Raw genomic sequence first — 19,426 nt, 5'->3', positions numbered from 1 at the left:
AAAAAAAAACGTATGACATGATTTGAAAAAACAACACTCAGAGTTTTTCAGCAGCTGTAAAAAAAAAATTTAGACACAAAGATAAATGATTTAACAATTGGCGCATAGCTGAACACATTTGCCAAAAAGCAACACAATTTGCGCCCAACGCATTGGAATTTGCGCGTATGGGCCCGAAGCGCTAGCTTGTGCATGGGGAAAACCCTAATCTTTCGGTTGCTCTTTTATAAACATTTATGTTGTCGAGAAATCAAGAATACAAATGTCACTTACCATCCAGCCTTTTGGAGGCACAACTTTGCACATTCCACTGGGAGCCACCTGGGCTGAAATTGAGGTGATGTACGCTATCGGGTCCTTCCACTCCTCCTGACTCGGGAAAAACACTGGTGCATTATGGGAAGCGGTGGTAGTACTGATAGTGGGGCCTGCGACACGTGCATGGGAGGGCGCTTTTCCCTGCCCAGTTACCTTACTCTTGCACGCACAGGCCACTGAGGTAGATTTGGTAGGTCGTTGTTTATTCTTCTTCGCTCGCAGTAGTTTGTTTTTTGATCCTGGCGGACGGCCTCTGCCTCTCTTGGCGGTGACCAGCACTGGAGCATTTATTTCAGGGTCTGTTAGGATGGGTTTGACAATTGAAGCTGGTCCGTCCAAGGGGAGCATCTCCAAAGTGTTGTTGTTGATGATGTGATTGTTGACATGTTTGTGTTTACTATTCAGTGCGATAGAGTTCACGGTCGCCCGCACGTGGTTGCGTAATTTCTTCTGGAGGCACTGTTTGCTGTTCCGCAAGAGCTTCAACGAAGGCTTCTCTGTCATCTCTTGCAGCTTGCGTCGCTTGTAGTCGCTTATCTTTGGAAAGATCCCATCCACTGTGACGATCTTGCGCTTGTTTCGTAGCATGGGCGGCTCAAATGTAGTCTTGTCGTCCACCGGCTTGGCAACCTTCTTCCGGCCGGGAAGCCTGTTTGGATTCACCTTGTGCGACTTCTTCAGTTTTGCATAATTATTATTATTCAGTGTGCGCACGGCTTTAGACTTGAGTTCCGAAATGTCTGGGCACTTCCTGCTCTTGCCGTTCCTGAGGACCGGCTTCAGGAGGGCGCAGTTTTTCTCTCGCACTACTTTGTTGTTGGAGGTAGATGATGATGATGATAGTTTTTGGTTTGGTCTACCCATGAGGGCACCTGTCGGGGCGCACGGCGTCCCTGCAGCTTTGTGTTTCGTCAATTTGATGTTCTTGGATTTTGTGCCGTCCACGTTGCTGACCGGCTCGATCGGGGTGAGGGGCGGGGGATAGCGACACCTTGGTATGGCAGCAATGGGAGGGGGTATTGGCGATAAACATGGAGGTAAATGTGGATTGCCGTTAACGTCAGTAGAGAGTGGAATGGACGATTTGTTGGATGAAGCTACATTCTTTCTTCTCCTTATTGCCTGAAATAAAAACACAATTAAAGCATTAAGCATCTCAACATTTCTCAAAAAGCTCATTTTTGTCATATTCAAAAGATTTTGTCATTTGATCTTTTACCCTTCAAAGTGTTCACAATAAATTTAAAAATTGATGTGAAATATTTTCCTTGTGTTTTCCTAGCCAATCCCCTTTTAACTCCTAGCTTTTTCTGGAAAAATTTGCTAGTTACTTTTCATTCACTTGTTTTCTCGTTTTACAACCTGCTTTCTGAGGCGCTTACCTAAGAAAATTTCAAGACAAAAGAGTTATATAAGTATAGCAGATTTAAAGAGATGAGTCTTAAGCTTGCTTTTAAACATTTCTTACTGCCGAATTCTGCGCTTACGATCACCATTCTCCACTTACTGTGCAAGCCCCAACAAGTAAACATTCCCGGCAAACCTGTGAAATAAGCTTGACGTATGCGCCTAGTTTCCTGCTTCTGGAAGTGCTGATTCTCTGCAGAGCCATAAAATGGACCCTTCCCATGATATATGCTAATTACCCTTTTAGTTGGCAAACACCAAAGAGTTGTGCACTAAGCAGACACGCAATCGCATCTGCGTCATGCAGCCATTAGCCATGTACAAAACAGCGCGATTTTCCCTCATTTTGCCACCCAACATGTTAGTGCGCACGCGCTGTGTGCAATTTCAAATATTTCATGGGAAGGGTCTATTGGGCCCTGATGAAGAATTTGATCTACCTAGAAATGTTCAGCAGTAGCCTGAACATGGAAATTACCTTCTTGGTTGCTTCTACCCGAGACCTGGAGAGGTTTGGAAAGTCCGAGGTGCCAGTCGACAAGGGCTCCACTCCAGAAATGTGAAAATTATTCTCTGCAAACTTGTTGCGCTTTTCAGTACTGGTACTGGATTCGCTGTCCGTACTGGTCGTTTCTTTACTCTTGGCTCGCCGTTCCCTTGCCACTTCAAAGAAGTTCAAGTGTGAAGGTAGTGCTGATGTGCCTATAAAAACAGAAACAATAATCAAATTGAGAAGCATATTTTTTGCAGACTTTACAGCACACAGAACTTGGGAAAAGGAATATTAGTTTTATAATTTTTATGTGAAACTGAAACTTGGTAAAAAAAAAATGTTTAAAGCGTCATTCGAGGAAACACGAATCACCTTCACTTAAGTATCCTCATGACACTAACAAGAACATGGTTTGTAAGCCTTGATTGTGTAAAGAACTCTGATTCAACAAAAACAAGCAAGACAAATTACAGACATGTTTCAAAGGATACATGTACATTCGTCAAACAGAATGTGGTTGGGGTGACAAGAAAAGGTCAAGGGAGATGGAGAGATGAAGTCTTTACTTGTAAGCTGGATTTTAAATAAACTGTCAGGAGCATTTCAAATTACATAAACTTAAAAGGGAATGTACATTGAGCAGTCAACCCTCATTTTAAAGACACTGTGACACTATTGGTAATTGTCAAAGACTAGTCTTCACAAATGCATATATGCGTAAAATGACCGACCTGTGAATATTTGAGCTCAATCGGTTGTCAAAGTTGCAAGATATTAATGAAAGGAAAAAACACCCTTGTTGCATCTTGGTACGAAGTTGTGTGCTTTCAGATGCTTGATTACGAGACCTCAAATTCTAAGTCTGAGGTCTCAAAATTAAATTCATGGCAATTACCTCTTTCCCAAAAACTATGTCACTTCAGAGGGAGCCGTTTCTCACATAGTATCAACCTCTCCCCATTCCATTACTTTAAATCAAGAAAGGTTTTATGATAATACTTATTTTGAGTAATTACCAATAGTGTCCACTGCCTTTAAAGAGCACTGTTATAAAGAGATTCTGCTTATAAAGAGTACATTGTGAAATCCCAAATCTCATTTCAGCTTTTTATTTAGTTTGTTTCCCTGTCCTCTTATAACAATGTTCCTGCAGCACGGAGGTTCATGTAGCTTGGCCAGTCCCAGTGATTGTGTTATAACGAGAGTAGACTGTACTATTTTTTTCACAGGACTCGGGAAAGTACCGAGTATACAGTGCTAACACACATCGGTGTATGGGTAAAAAACCAAAATTAATAATCTTTATCCCGATGCAAATTTAACATCTATTATAGACTGTACAAGTAAAAAGGGGTTTAGCTGAGGGCAGGTCCCAGTGATCTTGTTAAAACAAGAGTAAACTGTACGAGTATAAAGGGGTGTAGTTGGGGGCAGGGCTTCATTTTGGACAAGTTCCCATCATCTTTTTCCACTTTGTACCTCTGAGACACAGGAATGTTAGGAAGTCTTCGGTGTTTGGGCAAAAGTCAAACAGCATTCCCTTGTTGCTGCTGCCACTGCTGCTGCTGCCGCTGTTCCCCATGCTGCTGCTCAGACTGCTCTTAGAAGGCGTGGTGCTCGGACTGCAGGGCAGAGACTGGGCAAACTTCCGTTGCGCTCTTAAGCGGGCGGCCCTACGACAAGAGTTACACAACATCAGCAATAATCATTAAGTGAATGGTAAATGATCTAAAGCCAAAAACCAAGGGCCAGAATTAGTTCAGAGACCACAGCGACCACAGGCGGCTTGTAGCAAAATGCCCATAGCGACTGCAAACAGCCGCAAGGATTTACCTACTGCCATTTGTACACATATATATAGAGGTCAAATTAAAGGGTCATGTCCCGATATGATGTTTTCAATGTACATACCATGTTAACATAGTATCTAAATTTCTTTACGCAAAACTTTAATTTTTTTTGCCATTTCTTCAGATGTTTTTACTTTAAAAAATTATGGTATTCAATCAAAACAGCAGTGAATTTGACATTTTGACTGACAAAACATTAGTCCTTGGAATGTACAGACCTCATTTATTGTCATTGTCCATTGACGTCATGTGGCAATGGCATTTAACATTTTACATTTTGGAGACTTATAATTTTCTTCCCATAATTCATACAGACTCTATCTGGTGGAAAGTTAGTACTGTACATCACAAAACGTAACAGATTTTAAGCAACAAAGAACCGTTTGGTTAATAATTGGTTCATGAGACTGGATATGGTTTCTTTGTCTTTTTGTAAATGACAGAGACATGGTTCGCAAAGCGAAAACATGGTTTTCATCTCTCTCACATGGCAAATCAGCCTAGAACTTGATAAATTTGTTTTTTAATAAGATTCTTTTCTAGGTAAAATGAGGCTATGGAAGGTTTGCGGTAACACCTTGTAATGACTATCTCTAATGAGTTGGATGGGGTGGTTCTGAAAAGAACCGTTGGTTTCAACTCGACGTTTTCGATCAGTATGCTCTGATAGCCTCTGGAAAATGAGGCTGTTTTTCCCATTTCAAAGTTTCAAAGGCATACTCTGTATGAACGTAATGTCCAATCTTGGCCTCTGCTGACACTTTCATCCCGTTTACGGCAAACCAACTTACAGCTTATCCCTGTACTTATTATTTTTCTTCAAGATGTTAATTTTTTTAGAAGGGGTGTTTTGCCATGGAAGGGTTAACATATATAGTCATCTACATGTACATGAATCTCTTACAGAATATAACATAGATTACATTGGGTGTGCACACTGCTAAATATTTACGTGTCTTCTAATGAACAGAGGAATAGTGAATGGTCCACATTTAATGCACACTAATAAGCCAAAACAGTCCTCATTTAATGCACACTAATAAGCCGAGAACAGTCCACATTTAATGCATGCTAATAAGCCAAGAACAGTCCTCATTTAATGCGCACTAATAAGCCGAGAACAGTCCACATTTAATGCATGCTAATAAGCCGAGAACGGTCCACATTTAATGCACACTAATAAGCCGAGAACAGTCCTCATTTAATGCACACTAATAAGCCAAGAACAGTCCACATTTAATGCACTCTAACAAGCCAAGAACAGTCCTCATTTAATGCACACTAATAAGCCGAGAACAGTCCTCATTTAATGCACACTAATAAGCCAAGAACAGTCCACATTTAATGCACACTAACAAGCCAAGAACAGTCCTCATTTAATGCACACTAATAAGCCGAGAACAGTCCTCATTTAATGCACACTAAAAGGCCAAGAACAGTCCACATTTAATGCACACTAATAAGCCAAGAACAGTCCTCATTTAATGCACACTAATAAGCCGAGAACAGTGCACATTTAATGCATGCTAATAAGCCAAGAACAGTCCACAATTAATGCACACTAATAAGCCGAGAACAGTCCTCATTAAATGCACACTAAATAAGCCATGCAGTCGCTCAAACATTTGTCAAATGATTACTTGTGATAATGCAGTCTTTGTTTAAAGCAGACAGCAGTATCAAATGTGCAAGAATACCAATTTGTATAATGTGTGTGCGTGTACCAGTACGGTTGTCTGTGCATTGTGGAATGGCAACTAACATTGTACATGTAGTCTGGCTTAATTTCACTAGAAAAACAGTTGGACCGTGCAGATGATAGATTGTATGCTATTAATAACAAGCAACTTGCTCAATTTTGCACACATAAAACTGCACTTCAGCTGAGGCGATCTAAACGATCGCGGGCAAAGTAAAGTTCCTATGAGCTGCTTTTAAAGTGAAAAATATTGCAAGCAGAAATGAGCAGGATACCCGTTAGCCCTATATACATGTAGGACTCTTCCTCTGTGCTGTACACAGATACAGATTCCTAACTACACGTATAAGGGCCCGTTTCTGTGGCAGAAAATTGTGAAAGCTTCATAACTCAAATCTTATACGTGCAAGAATCCAATAATTTCAACAGATTCACATTCCATGACAGCATACCTTTTTCTGCGTTGGGTTTTGCTCGTCAAATATCCCTCACAAACTCATCATTTTCGTGAAGTAATGCAGCTCCCAACGTAAAAAAAATTGTCGTTTTTTTAACATATTCACACTGTCTGTCTTGTGTACGCAAGACGACGCTCATAACTTGCGTTGCGCTTGTGTGTCATCACTGTGCAGTCAAGATATGATGGCCAAAAATTCATGCGTCTTGCATCTTGCCTCTTTCACGCAAACACGCTTAAGCACGACAGTAGACAACACTTTGAGAAAATGATCAAAACGGGAATTATTTGACGTTGGGAGCTGCATTATTTCACGAAAATGACAGATGTTGGAAGAATATTTGATGAGCAAAACCCACTGCAGAAAAATGTATGCTGCCATGGAATGTGAATCTGTTGAAATTAGTGGCTTCTTGCGGGCAAGACTTGAGTTATGAAGCGTTGACAATTTTCTGCCCCAGAAATGGACCCTGACCTCCAGGACGTCACTGTAGTAAAGACGAAAGTGTACGACTGCAAGGGCTAGATACCCATGACAAATTGTACTTGTGACACGGTATTCTGAAAAGGGTAATTTGTTTAGCCTAGTGACTTTTTGTGCCTAAGCAGCTCAATGAAATTGCGCGCTGGGACACTGAGCTCTACCTGTATCTTTAAAGAGACACATTGCCTTGGATCGGGCGAGTTGGTCTTTGAAAAAGAGTTTGAAACCGTTTGTTATAAAGCATGGCTAGAGAAGAAAAATAAGAAAGCTGAACAAAATGGAGCATATCTGAACCCCCACCCACCCCCCCAAAACACAAAAAAAGTCTTGGGGATATTATTATCTTACTTTTTTGGTTTTGCACACCCAGGCCCAAAGTCCTTCTCTGCCAAGAGCTTGAGACTAGCCAGCTCCTTGGTGCTCTTCCTTCCCCTCTTGGCCCTCAACCCTTTCCTCAACAACAGCTCTCTCGTCGAGGCCACAGTACCCTGTATCGACCCGATCCTCTCTTTGCACATGCCCGTCTGTCTCTGTTTGTACGTAGTTAATTGCCGCGGCTGCTGTTGCTGCTGTTGGGTTAATTGCGGCGAATGCTGCTGTTGCTGTTGCTCCTGCGGCTGCTGCAGCTCTGGCTCTATATCACACACAGTAGGTTTGATGTCCCCGAGTCGACAAAGCGACGTGGAATCCTGGTGTTTCCGTAGAGACATCGTCGTTGTCTCTGTTTGCCGCTGCTGCATGCAGGTGCTCTGTTGCTCCGTCTCCTGCTTGACTGGCGGCGGCAACGACTGCAGCAGGCACGACTCTAGACCAACGTCGCAGGAGCACATCGAGCTACTGTTGCTGTAGTCCATGCTGTTGCTGTAGTCCATGCTGGTGGGTACGGAGGACGGCTCGTTGGAGAAGTCATCGGGATCCATGTCCTCCTCCTCACTGTTGTAGTCTCCATCCTCTTTGGGTTTGTTTTCTTGGATGGAGGCGTAGAGAGCTCGGCGTAGGTCCCGCTCCTCTTGCCATAATAGGCCTTCATGGATGTCCTAAAACAGGAGGATCAAAAAAATAATGAATTATATAGTTGGTTTGTGGTGACACCATGTGTGTATCTACTTGCAAGGCAGATTTTGTCCTTAAAAGAACCCTCTTGCTTTATACTCTACTACTGTGGAGTAGATTTTTCGGAATTCGGGAGACTTCTCAGTACTGAAAAGAACTGTCCTGCTTATTAACTACGACCCGGGTGAAATAGTAAATCTGCCGGGACTACTACTTTAATTTCAATAGTGGATGGTTATTTCCTTCACTTTGCGGAGTGAGTTCTTAATTCATTTCAACGATTCGACTAGCTTGCTCTCGTCATCAACAAGAGACTGAAGAATAAAAAAAGTTATTACACAAAAAAAATCTGCCTCTTCTGGCACTCAAACAGTTGAACTCTGGTTCTCTTATAGCTACAAAGTATTCATAGCGCATTTTACCATTCAGGATCAAAGTGCTTTACAATACTACTCTGGTCACTGGGCAAAAACTTTCCTTTAATCTTTCTCAGCTCCCTATGGAGTAGAAAGTGGCGCTCCAAAGGCTTTTTCGTATCAACCTCTACCCTCCCAGTAACCCAATCATACCCCTGGATGAAGAGAAGCAATGAAACTTAACAACATAGGACACTATTGGTAATTGTCCAGGACAAGTCTTCTCACTTGGTGTATCTCAATATATGCATTAAATAACAAACCTGTGAAAATTTTTAGCTCAATTGGTCATCGAAGTTGCGAGATAACAATGAAAGAAAAAACACCCTGGCCACACGAAGTTGTGTGCTTTCAGATGCTTGATTTCAAATTCTTAACTTGAGGTCACAAAATCAAATTTGTGGAAAATAACTTCTTTCTCGAAAACTACGTCACTTCAGAGGGAGCCGTTTTTCACAATGTTTTATAATATCAACCTCTCCCCATTACTCATTACCAAGTAAGGTTTTATGCTAATAATTATTTTGAGTAATTACCAATAGTGTCCACTGCCTTTAAGCATCTTGCTTTTAAAAGGAGACAAGGGTCATGACCGGGATTCGAACCCACATTCTGATGACTTAACCACAAGCCAGAACTTGAATTCGTCGTCTATTTAAACCACTCAGCCATGCATACGTGTACCCTACATGTATCAGAATCAAATTACTGCTTCTCTACTGTAATTCATATTTCTGGTCACCATACAGTACATACAAAACCTTTTTAATACTAACCCTTTAAAGACAGTGTAGACAATGTTGGTAATTGTCAAAGACTACTATTCACAGTTTGTGTATCTCAACATATGCATAAAAAAACAAACCTGTGAAAATTTGAGCTCAATCGGTCGTGGAAGTTGCGAAATAATAATGAAAGAAAAAACACCCTTGTCACACGGTTTTGTGTGCGTTCAGATGCTTGATTTCGAGTACTTAAATTCTAAATCTGAGGTCTAAATCTGAGGTCTCTAAATATCTAAAGTTAACCCTTTAGTTATAGACCATGCTCGTAGCGGCCACAAACGGCTTGTACAAAAATGCCAAACTTCCTCCACTCAACCAAAATGGACAAAGTAAAAGCTATGACCTGAAGTGACATTTTCTAATATTTCCCACATTAGTTAATACCTACATGTAAGACATACAACATGTGTAACAAGCACTTATATATGTATATTTAAAAGATTTTTTTTTTAAAGAAATAATAATCATCCACAACAAAACCATGTCTGGGTGTATGGTGATGATTAAACAGCAATGAATGGCCCCTAAAAGGTTAAGTGTCTATTTCCCTAAATATAATTTCATTATCCATATTCAATTATTGGCTAAGTAGGTACGATGTACATGTAGGTTAATGGAACTTGTACAATGTATGCAAGTTTATACAGTAGATGGATTGCACTTGACGTCGTTGACCGCCATTTTTTTATGACAAACAATGAAAACATTGTGCATGCGTTTGTATCATAGAGTTCTATAAGAACTAGAGGGCGCACTGATTGTACTGCTTGCGCAAATGCGACGGGACCGCAAGGAGCCACGTGCGCCATTATGTACGCGCGTTAAATATTAAGTACACATTGGAGTTTGTGTTTATTGAATGCTACGCGATGCTGTTTTGTCAACTTACAAAATGGCCGCACAAACACACGCTGTGAGATGCTATTTTGTCAACTTAGAAAATGGCCGCATGCGCACATGCCGAGCCACGTATAATGGCCAGTGCGCCCTCTTGTTCTTATATATAACTCTATGGTTAGTATGCGATGCGCATGAATCTCAGCCCAGGCTAACAGTTTCCTCATAAGGTGCACTTTACCAAAGAGAAAAGTATTGGAGCCCTTGCCCTTCCAAAAACGGGGACGGGCCTGTGTATGCGTGTGCACGCTGCGCGAAACTCTCAGCCAATGGTTGCCTTTCATGTGTGCACATTTCATCAACGATGACAGCTCAGCTAATGCAAGACTAGATACATGTATGGGAGTGAAGGACAATGTTCAACCTCGTCAACCTTACACTATTAAAGGGAAGGTACACGTTTGGTAATCACTCAAAACAAATATTAACTTAAAAACTAACTTGGTAACGAGCATTGGAGAGCTGTTGATAGTATAAAACATTTTGGGAAACGACTCCCTCTGAAGTAACATATTTTTTGAGAAAGTGGTAATTTCTCACTAAAATAGTAAAAGACTTCTAGCTAGAAGTCTTTTATTCCTATCTGAAAGCATACAAATTCGTCCAACAAGGGTGTTTTTTCTTTCATCATTTTCTCGTAACTTCGATGACCAATTGAGCCCAAATTTTTACAGGCTTGTTATTTTATGCTTATGATGGGATACATGTACACCAAGTTAAAACACTAGTCTTTGACAATTACCAAACATTACCTTCTCTTTAATCGACTGTTACAAACAATTTTAGTAAGCATTCAATGGGCAATAAATTGTTAATGTGGAATTCAATAGAAGAGGTCAATTATTTCACGCACTATGCACATCGTTATTAATTACAAACCAAAAAATTGCACAAAACCGGAGTAATTAAAATGTTGAAATGTGGAAGATTCAAGGACGCTAGGAGAGACCAATAATGCATGGAGGACCTCAAGCATGATATTTGGTTCTTGGGAAAAAAGTATAAATATATTCATAGGGATCACACCCGCGTTTATGATGGAACCTGGGAAGCGGCTTTTAGGGGAAAACCTAAAGGGCCTAATTCATTTCATTTTGTTTATTCTGGCTGCGGAGCCAAAGACTCTCAGAAAAGCAAACTTAATCACTGAAGCCAAGAACCCAACGGAGAGAAGACAAGGAAGGAAGTTTCAGTTTGAAGCCATTATACACTTTCGGAACAGAAAAAAAAAAAAAAGTTCATAGATTTACAAATAACTTACATGGTTTACAGAAGGTAATGGTAAAAGACTTCTCTTGAAATATTATTCCATGAAATGCTTTACTTTTTGAGAAAACATTAAACCAATTATCAATTCTCGATAGCAAGAATTACGGTTTTATAGTAAACACATGTCATGACACGGCGAAACGTGCGGAAACAAGGACGGGTTTTCCCGTTATTGTATCCCGACTCTGAAGACCGATTGAGCCTAAATTTTCACAGGTTTTTTATTTTATATATAAGTTGTGATACACAAAGTGTGGGCCTTTGAACAATACTGTTTACCGAAAGTGTCCAATGGCTTTAAAGATAGGGGAGGAAAACCCCAGAGAATTATTCCAGAGAAAACCCACGCAATTATGTAGGGACTGAAAACCCAATCCAGTAGTGCACCCAGTGTGAAATGAATCGGGTCCTAGAGGGGGAATGCGAGGAAAGTTATTCAAAAGCAGCCATTATCCCATTTGATAGTGGCAAAGGAGGAAAGAAATCGACTGCTCATTTGTGAGAGTCCTTACAGTATTAATCATGGGACAACAGCTTCCTGTGGATAACAAGTGTCTGTCCTTTCTGGTTCCAGTACAATGTGTTGCCACTGAACATTGGATGTCTGTTAAGATTAAAGGCACTACATGTATCTGCGGTATTGACTGACCCCTTGCTTTTGACATTAAAGACACTGGACACTATTGGTAATTGTCAAAGACCAGTGTTCTCACTTGGTGTACACCATCATTAAGCATAAAATAACAAACCTGTGAAAATTTGGGCTCAATCTGTCATCTAAGTTGCGAGAAAATGATGAAAGAAAAAAACACCCTTGTTGGACGAATTTGAGTGCTTTCAGATAGGAATAAAATATCTAGCTAGAAGTCTTTTATTATTTTAGTGCGAAATTACCTCTTTCTCAAAAACTACGTTAGTTTAGAGGGAGTCATTTCCCACAATGTTTTATACTATCAACAGCTCTCCAATGCTCGTTACCAAGTCACGGTTAATTGTTGTGAGTAATTACCAAACGTGTACCTTCCCTTTAAAAGCTCAAAACAGCGCCCTCACTGAGGTGACTGGCTGAGATTTGTGTTTAATGGCGCATGCGCACACAAGCCCAATTCATTGTTTGAAAAGTGGCTGCTTATGAAAGGAGGGTTTATAGACCAGGCAGGTGTGGCGCAAGTTTTCAAACATTACTTTGGGTCCCCAAATCAATGCTTTAATGAGGAAATTAAATTGTACGGGTATCTGTATAAATATCAAAACTTATGTAACGCTCACTTTGTACAATGGGGTATACAATTCCATCTTTAACTCTGTGTTAGGTACATGTATATGCAAGCAGGATTGGCCAAGAACTACCTCCTTTTGAACTCTCAATGAGGGCGCCATACTGAAATGTGCATTTATAACGCCATAATTCTAATGTACAAAATGAATGCCTAAAAAATATAAAGAACATCTGGCAGCATGGTTACAGCTCAGTTCTTGGAACTCCTTACAAAACCACTTTTGTACCACATCCCTTTAAGATGTCAAAAACTAAACTCATTCTCGTATGAATTGAGGGGAGGGGGGAGGGGTGGATGGGCTTTTTTCCAATGGACTAACTTGCCTTTAAAGGGTCTATGTAACTTTTGTAGGACAAAAAACACAATGTCCACAGATTTACACTAAACTTACACAGTTTGAAGTGAATGATAGTAGAAAGCTTCCCTGAAAATATTACGTGCTGAGGTGCTGTAGTTTTGGAGAAATGAGTAAAACAATGTCATGAACATAATTTTCGTCTAATGAGACGAAAATTATTTTAATCATTTACAAACGTATTTTCATGACATTGTTTTACTCATTTCTCAAAAACTACAGCACCTCAGTAAGTAATATTTGAAGGGAAGCTTTCCACTATCATTATCTTCAAACCCTGTAAGTTTAATGTAAATCTATGGACATTTTGAAAAGGTAACCAAATCCTTTAAACTGTCATCATAATAAGGAAGGAAATTAAATATTCCTCCCAAAGAGATCACAAACTTCCAATTAGTTAATGGTCAAGGGGTATTTAGAGGCATCGCTACATGAGCATTGTAGGTTCATCATGTTACAGTGATTGAGGGTGCAACGTTCACAAGCGATCCTGTAGTGGGTTGCGGTAGTGTGGGTTTGGCAAGGGGGGTTATTTGGGTATGACTGCGTGTACAAGTACATTAGAGTTAATCATGTCAAAGCCGCAAGGGCATTTGTTTCTAGGCTGTAAATGATGACAGGAGTTACAAAGTGATTGTTATTCAACGCTTGGATTTGTTTTACACTCGAGAGAGAGAGTTGGAGAGAGATAGAGAGTTGTTTTATGAATTGCGAATAAGAAAAGTTCAAGTTAAAGGGGAAGACAATGTAGGCCTACACGTTGGCTTTTCTTAAGGTTGGTTTTTGGACCTACACATATTTGATTATTTTAAAGCCATTATACACTTTCGGTAAACAGTATTGTCCAAGTCCCACACTTCGTGTATCACAACTTATATATAACATAACAAACCTGTGAAAACTTAGGCTCAATCGGTCATCGGACTCGGGAGAAAACAACGGGAAAACCCGCTCTTGTTTCCACGCGTTTCGCCGTGTCATGACATATGTTTAAAATAAATCCGTAATTCTCGCTATCGAGAATTGAAATTGTTTTAATGTTTTCTCAAAATGTAAAGCATTTCATGGAACAATATTTCAAGAGAAGTCTTTCACCATTACCATCTGTAAACCCTGTAAATTATTTGTGTGCTTTCAGATGTTTGATTTTGAGACCTCAAATTCTAAACTTGAGGTCTCAAAATCAAATTCGTGGAAAATTACTTCTTTCTCGAAAACTACGTCACTTCAGAGGGGGCCGTTTCTCACAACGTTTTACACCATCAACCACTCCCCATTAGACGTAACCAAGTAAGGTTTTATGCTATAACATTTAATTATTTTGAGTAATTACCAATAGTGTCCACTGCCTTTAACCATGCAAAAGTTATAAATGCAACCCCCCCCCCTTAGTACAGCTTTCTCCAATTTCATCGTCTATATACAGAACTTCAACTTCCTGTGTGCCTTTTATCCTTCTATGAAATAATCTTTCACTTTCCAAGTTTCCTTTTTGACAATAAATGGCAACGTCAGTGCCGCAAGTCCTCCCTTATGTCTCCAAGTGGATTCCCTTTCAGTAAGTCTCATTGACGAAACACCCTCAAGTCCCTCATATCCCATGATATTTGTTCCCTCTTTAAACACACCAGTGTAGAGTTTCCCTATTATCAAACCACAGGTGTAACATCTATGCCTAAAAAAATTGCCATAAATCTTTGCAGAATCTCAGAATTAATCATTTTGATTTTTAAAATGCAGCCTCAACACTGAGAAAAAATCGCTTGCAGCTTCCTTTTCTTAGCAACCATCGTTTCCTTTTCTTTGAGTTGCAAGATATTTCCTAAAATAAACGCATACAAACTGAACAAAATTGAATAAGAGCAGGCCTGATACTTCACGGAGGCAACGAAGGCGATTGCCTCCGTGTCCCCTGGTCATTGCCTTGGTGCCCTTGAAATGCTCTAGTAGAAATTTGCAATTTCATCATAGGGTGCCCTTTACCAAGAAGAAAATGCCTTGGTGCCCTTGCCCTTTCAAAAACGAAGCATACAGCCCTGTAAGAGACTATAATGCGTCCATTTTACAACACTTTTATTGACGTTTGGTATTCACCACTCTTTAAATTAATGGCAATAACAAACCTTTGGTTGGAAGATTATGACAGCATTTCTATAAAACATTGAGAAATATTTTTGTATTTCAAGTTTCACAACTAGGCTTCTTCTTTTTTTTTATAGGAAAAAGGGAGACTCACGACCCTGGAAGTTCAGTTGAGAAAAGGGGTCACCTGGTTAGGGTTGTCTTATTCATGTGTACGTGTAGGAAAGTCAATTACAGATCAGATCCCGAAGCGGAAAGCGAAATCAGTGTTTAGTTTGGTACTAGACACTCCTATGGGAGGGTATGATGGAGAAGGGGGGAGAACACAACTTGTGATTAACATGTTCCTTTCACAAATTACATTGGCGTTCTGAAGGCCCAAGAAAATGTCTCTCTTTCAAGACACGAATTTGGAGGGGGGGACCACAAGACCAAAGGGCTTGCCTTGCTGCTAAAAATGTTTACTGGCCCAGAATTGCTCTAACAAGACCAGACAGTTTTTAAAATGCATATAGGCCTACTGTGTTTATTTGAACAAGCACTGTGACATACATGTATGTTATAAGAGAAGATCTCTTTTTGTACACTGGACCACAGTCCATAGGCCAGTGGATTCAATGTCAGGCCAGAAGACTAATGACTAAGTTCGGCTGTCTTGTGTTTTTCAATTTTAAAATGAACTTCACTTTGCAATTAAAAAGAAACAAGCTAGGTTGGCTTATAGCATGAACAAAAAAAGGGAATCAATGTGTGGTGAAGAGGTTTTCAACTAGTGGTTAAATCCCAACGAGGCCTGGTTCTTGATAATTTTACCGTGATGAAGTCGAGGTAAATTATAAAGAACCAGGCCTCAGCGGGTTTAAACCATTAGTTGAAAACTGATTCAACACACTTTGATTCCCATTCATAAATACCTTTTCAGTCAAAAAACATCAACACTTTTGGTAAAAAAGTTAAATAAATGCAAAACTTATAATTGTTCAATGGTTTCTTTTAACACAACACCCCTCCAGTTATGAAATGGTAAGGCCCTCTGTTGCCCTCGGGTAAACAACTCCTTATAAGGGAATGCTGTGCGGGTCACGCATATCGCGTGATGTGGCACAACTGTTCCGGCCGCTGCTCTCGACCAATAGGAATGAAGAAACTGTCTTATAAGCACAGGTGCAAGCTCACATGTCACGCCCATATTTCAACACTTTTTACTGGTCAAAAACAAAGGTTTATACACACCCACGTGACGCGCTCTCCACCAATAGGAATAGCAAAACTGTCTGAGGTATTTATGAATATATTTTTATCTCTTTTGATTAATCAAGTATAATTAATACCCCAAAAGACAGATCGAGATAAATCTTCTCTTATAACGCCTATGTATGTTTTAGTGCATTTTTCGTTCAAACAAAAAAGTTTCAAAGTGTCTTTTTTTTCTTCTTCTCATTTTGTTTCTGGTCTTTTTCAACAATTTCGGGTCTATTAAACATTTTTGGCAACAACCCCTTCAGCCTTGTGGATTCTTCTGCCAAATTAGAGCCCTACTGCACATTCGTGAGTGTTTCTTTTAATGACTATTTACCATGGAATTATCACTGTACTCAAATACTTTTACATCAAAACTATGTACATGTACCCTCGAATTTGTTGTTGGACTGGTCGAATGGTCAGTTCCCCTACCGGTACTACTAATGAACGCACTGGTCCCCAGCAAGTTTCACAGGAAGTCTCCTGACTAACCCACAACCTATTAAGTCCCCGGAAATACTTATCCATGGGCTTTCCCTGTTGCCCCCGTCCCCAGCTGACAAGTAATCTACAAACGGAGCAACCTGTACACAGCCGCCGACATCAAGCTTCTAAATTGAGTTTGAAAGAAATGAGGCCTGGATTGACACTAGAAAAACCACACAAAGTATGTCAAGCTCTCCAAACAACCAGTGTGAATAGCAGAGACTAAGGCCCTTTTCACACAACAGCAATTAAGCAAGGGTCCTAAGTGATTTACAGGATTATCAATAAAAACGTGCACTATAATGTACAGGCCTATATGCTGCATTTGTGAGAGTAGGCACCAAGGCGTTTTCTCCATAGTAATGGGCACCCTATGAGGAAATTGTAAGTTTCTACTGGAGCATTTCAAGGGCACCAAGGCAAAGACCAAGGGCATGAAGGCAATCGCCTTCATTGCCAGCGTGAAGTACAAGTATAATGCCTATACTTAAAAGTGAACTTGAGCTTTACATTGTTTGCACAGCAGATGATCATTTTCTATTCATTTTGTTTTACTGTAGAAGAGCAAAATGCTATACAAGTTGCTACTCAAAAATCAGCAATTGCCACTCATTATTAGTATATGTGTGTGTGCACAAAATGTGTTCTGGGGTCGATTTCACAAAGAGTTAGGACTAGTCCTAACTTAGGACTAGTCCTAGGAGATATACAAATTGCATGGATAGTCCTAAGATAGGGGGAGTAACTGGTCCTAACTCGAGATAAGACAAGTCCTAACTCTTTGTGAAGTCCACCCCAGTTGAAATAGTTTGCTATTCGTACAGTGCATGATGAAACTGTTCCCTGAGACTCCTACATTCCACTAGGAGTACTACATGGTTTCCCTTAGGAGACAAAAATCAAGTCGTACAGTAGCACCACTCATTATTCAGTAGCACCACTCGTTACTGTGATTGAGATCTTCTCTCGCACCGACTTTAACATTTCCAGTAGCTCCCTTAATCGCCAACCAATCATGCCTATTTAATGGTGCTGCAAGCCCCATAAACTACGAATGGAAAGTATTAAAGGGATTGGGTACTTTTTGTAGGACATAAAACACAATATCTACAAATTTACAATACATTAAACTTACACGGCTTGAAGGTAATGATGGTTGAAAGCTTTACTTAAAATATTAATTGCTGAGGTGCACTAAAGTTTTTTCAGAAATGAGTATAAAACAATGTCACCAAAATAATGTACATGTATGTATGTCCCAGGAGAAGAAAATTATTTTTAGCAGTTACGACACACTACCAGCCGTATTTACGCCACTCTCCTGAAAACATCGCTAGACGATTTTCTCTTTTTTTCCTCTCTGAACAACAAACTAAAGAAGCTGAAACTTCTACGGGTAAATTATATAACATACACTTCATTTAAAGTGAGTAGGGATTCATGTCATGGCCAAAAACAAAAGGTACAATGTATCAAAACCCTTTAACCGGCAAATCAATCATGCCTATAGTTCAATCGTGCTGAGCTGAGCCCCCAAACTACGATCCGAACCGCTTGGCAGATGAATGAACGACCACCCGGCAGAGACAGCAGAGGTTGATGTTACGCTCCAATATAATACTGATGTTTTGGGGGACCGAAGGATTCACTATAGAAAGCTCTCTACCTACAGCTACACCGTACGTGTGCGTTATTTAACCCAAGAAATTTGTGTGGATTTTTTTTACTATAATTTTTAGATAATTTGACTTGCATTTCTTAATACTTCTATGACCTCCAACCGAGACATTTAATCAAATTGCAAAAACCTTTTACTCTGCATCCATGAACTTCATTCTAAAGAAAGGAAGGGAATGTGTTTTGAATACAAAGTGACCTACATTTAAAGTGGATTTCAAACAGATTTCTTGTATTTCAATCAGCTCATTCAAGACTCAGTTAAAAGCACATCTTTTCAGACAATGTTAAAGCGCTTTGAAACGCCCGTGTAAAGCGCTATACAAATGTTACTATTATTATTATTATTATTATTGTTATTATTATTATTATTATTATTATTATTATTATTATTATTATTATTATTATTATTATTATTATTATTATTATTATTATTATTATTATTATTATTATTATTATTATTATTATGTCATTTTACTTGGTGAAGATTCAGTTGGACATGTTTAAAGGAACACGTTGCCTTGGATCGGACGAGTTGGTCTATGAAAAGCGTTTGAAACCGTTTGTTATGAAATGCATATGGTTAGAAAGATGTTTTAAAAGTAGAATATAATGATCCACACAAGTATCACTCAAAATTGCACGGTTTTCATTTTACGTCGCGAACTAACACGGTCGGCCATTTATTTGACTCCCATAAATGGCCGACCGTGTTTGTCGACGAGGTAAAACAAAAACCACGCAATTTCGAGGCATATTTGTGTAGATCATTGTATTCTACTTTTACAACATCTTTCTAACCATATCGATTTTAAAACAAACGGTTACTGGACGCTTTTCAAAGACCAACTCGACCGATCCAAGGCAACGTGTTCCTTTAAATGACATACATTAAAAAATGGTGTAAATTGAAAAACAGTGAACAGAGCATTATTATATTAGGCTGATTCTTAACATGTACATTCAATGTCAATTCTTGACTCATTCAATGTACAGTAGGCCTATGTATCATCAAGAGAATTTGAAATTCAAATACAAAGATCCATTAGTTTTAGTTTTTAGTTTTATTAAACTTTACACTGGCATAAAAATATAAATATACAAGAGAAACAATGATAAAGAAAGGAAACACAGGGTCAAAGTTCAGAGGTTTTGGGTAAGTGGGTTTTGGGTTTG

The 19,426-nt window shown here is 39.5% G+C and overlaps 1 protein-coding gene across 1 annotated transcript in view; it reads right to left on the bottom strand.

The window, feature by feature from the left end:
* LOC139935139 (uncharacterized) overlaps positions 1 to 19,426 on the bottom strand; it is a 77,564-nt gene that overhangs the window by 31,261 nt on the left and 26,877 nt on the right. The window contains exons 3-6 of the mRNA XM_071929613.1: positions 7,057 to 7,745; positions 3,698 to 3,891; positions 2,204 to 2,427; positions 274 to 1,440 (exon numbers count right to left, since the gene is read on the bottom strand). Coding sequence (XP_071785714.1) covers positions 274 to 1,440; positions 2,204 to 2,427; positions 3,698 to 3,891; positions 7,057 to 7,745 — 2,274 coding nt within the window. The remainder of the gene's footprint in view (positions 1 to 273; positions 1,441 to 2,203; positions 2,428 to 3,697; positions 3,892 to 7,056; positions 7,746 to 19,426) is intronic.

Source organism: Asterias amurensis, chromosome 3, assembly GCF_032118995.1.
Source record: "Asterias amurensis chromosome 3, ASM3211899v1".
In the NCBI taxonomy this organism is placed as follows: Eukaryota; Metazoa; Echinodermata; class Asteroidea; order Forcipulatida; family Asteriidae; genus Asterias; species Asterias amurensis.
Note: the sequence above shows the minus strand (reverse complement) of the source record. Positions and strands in the feature narration are given on the sequence as shown.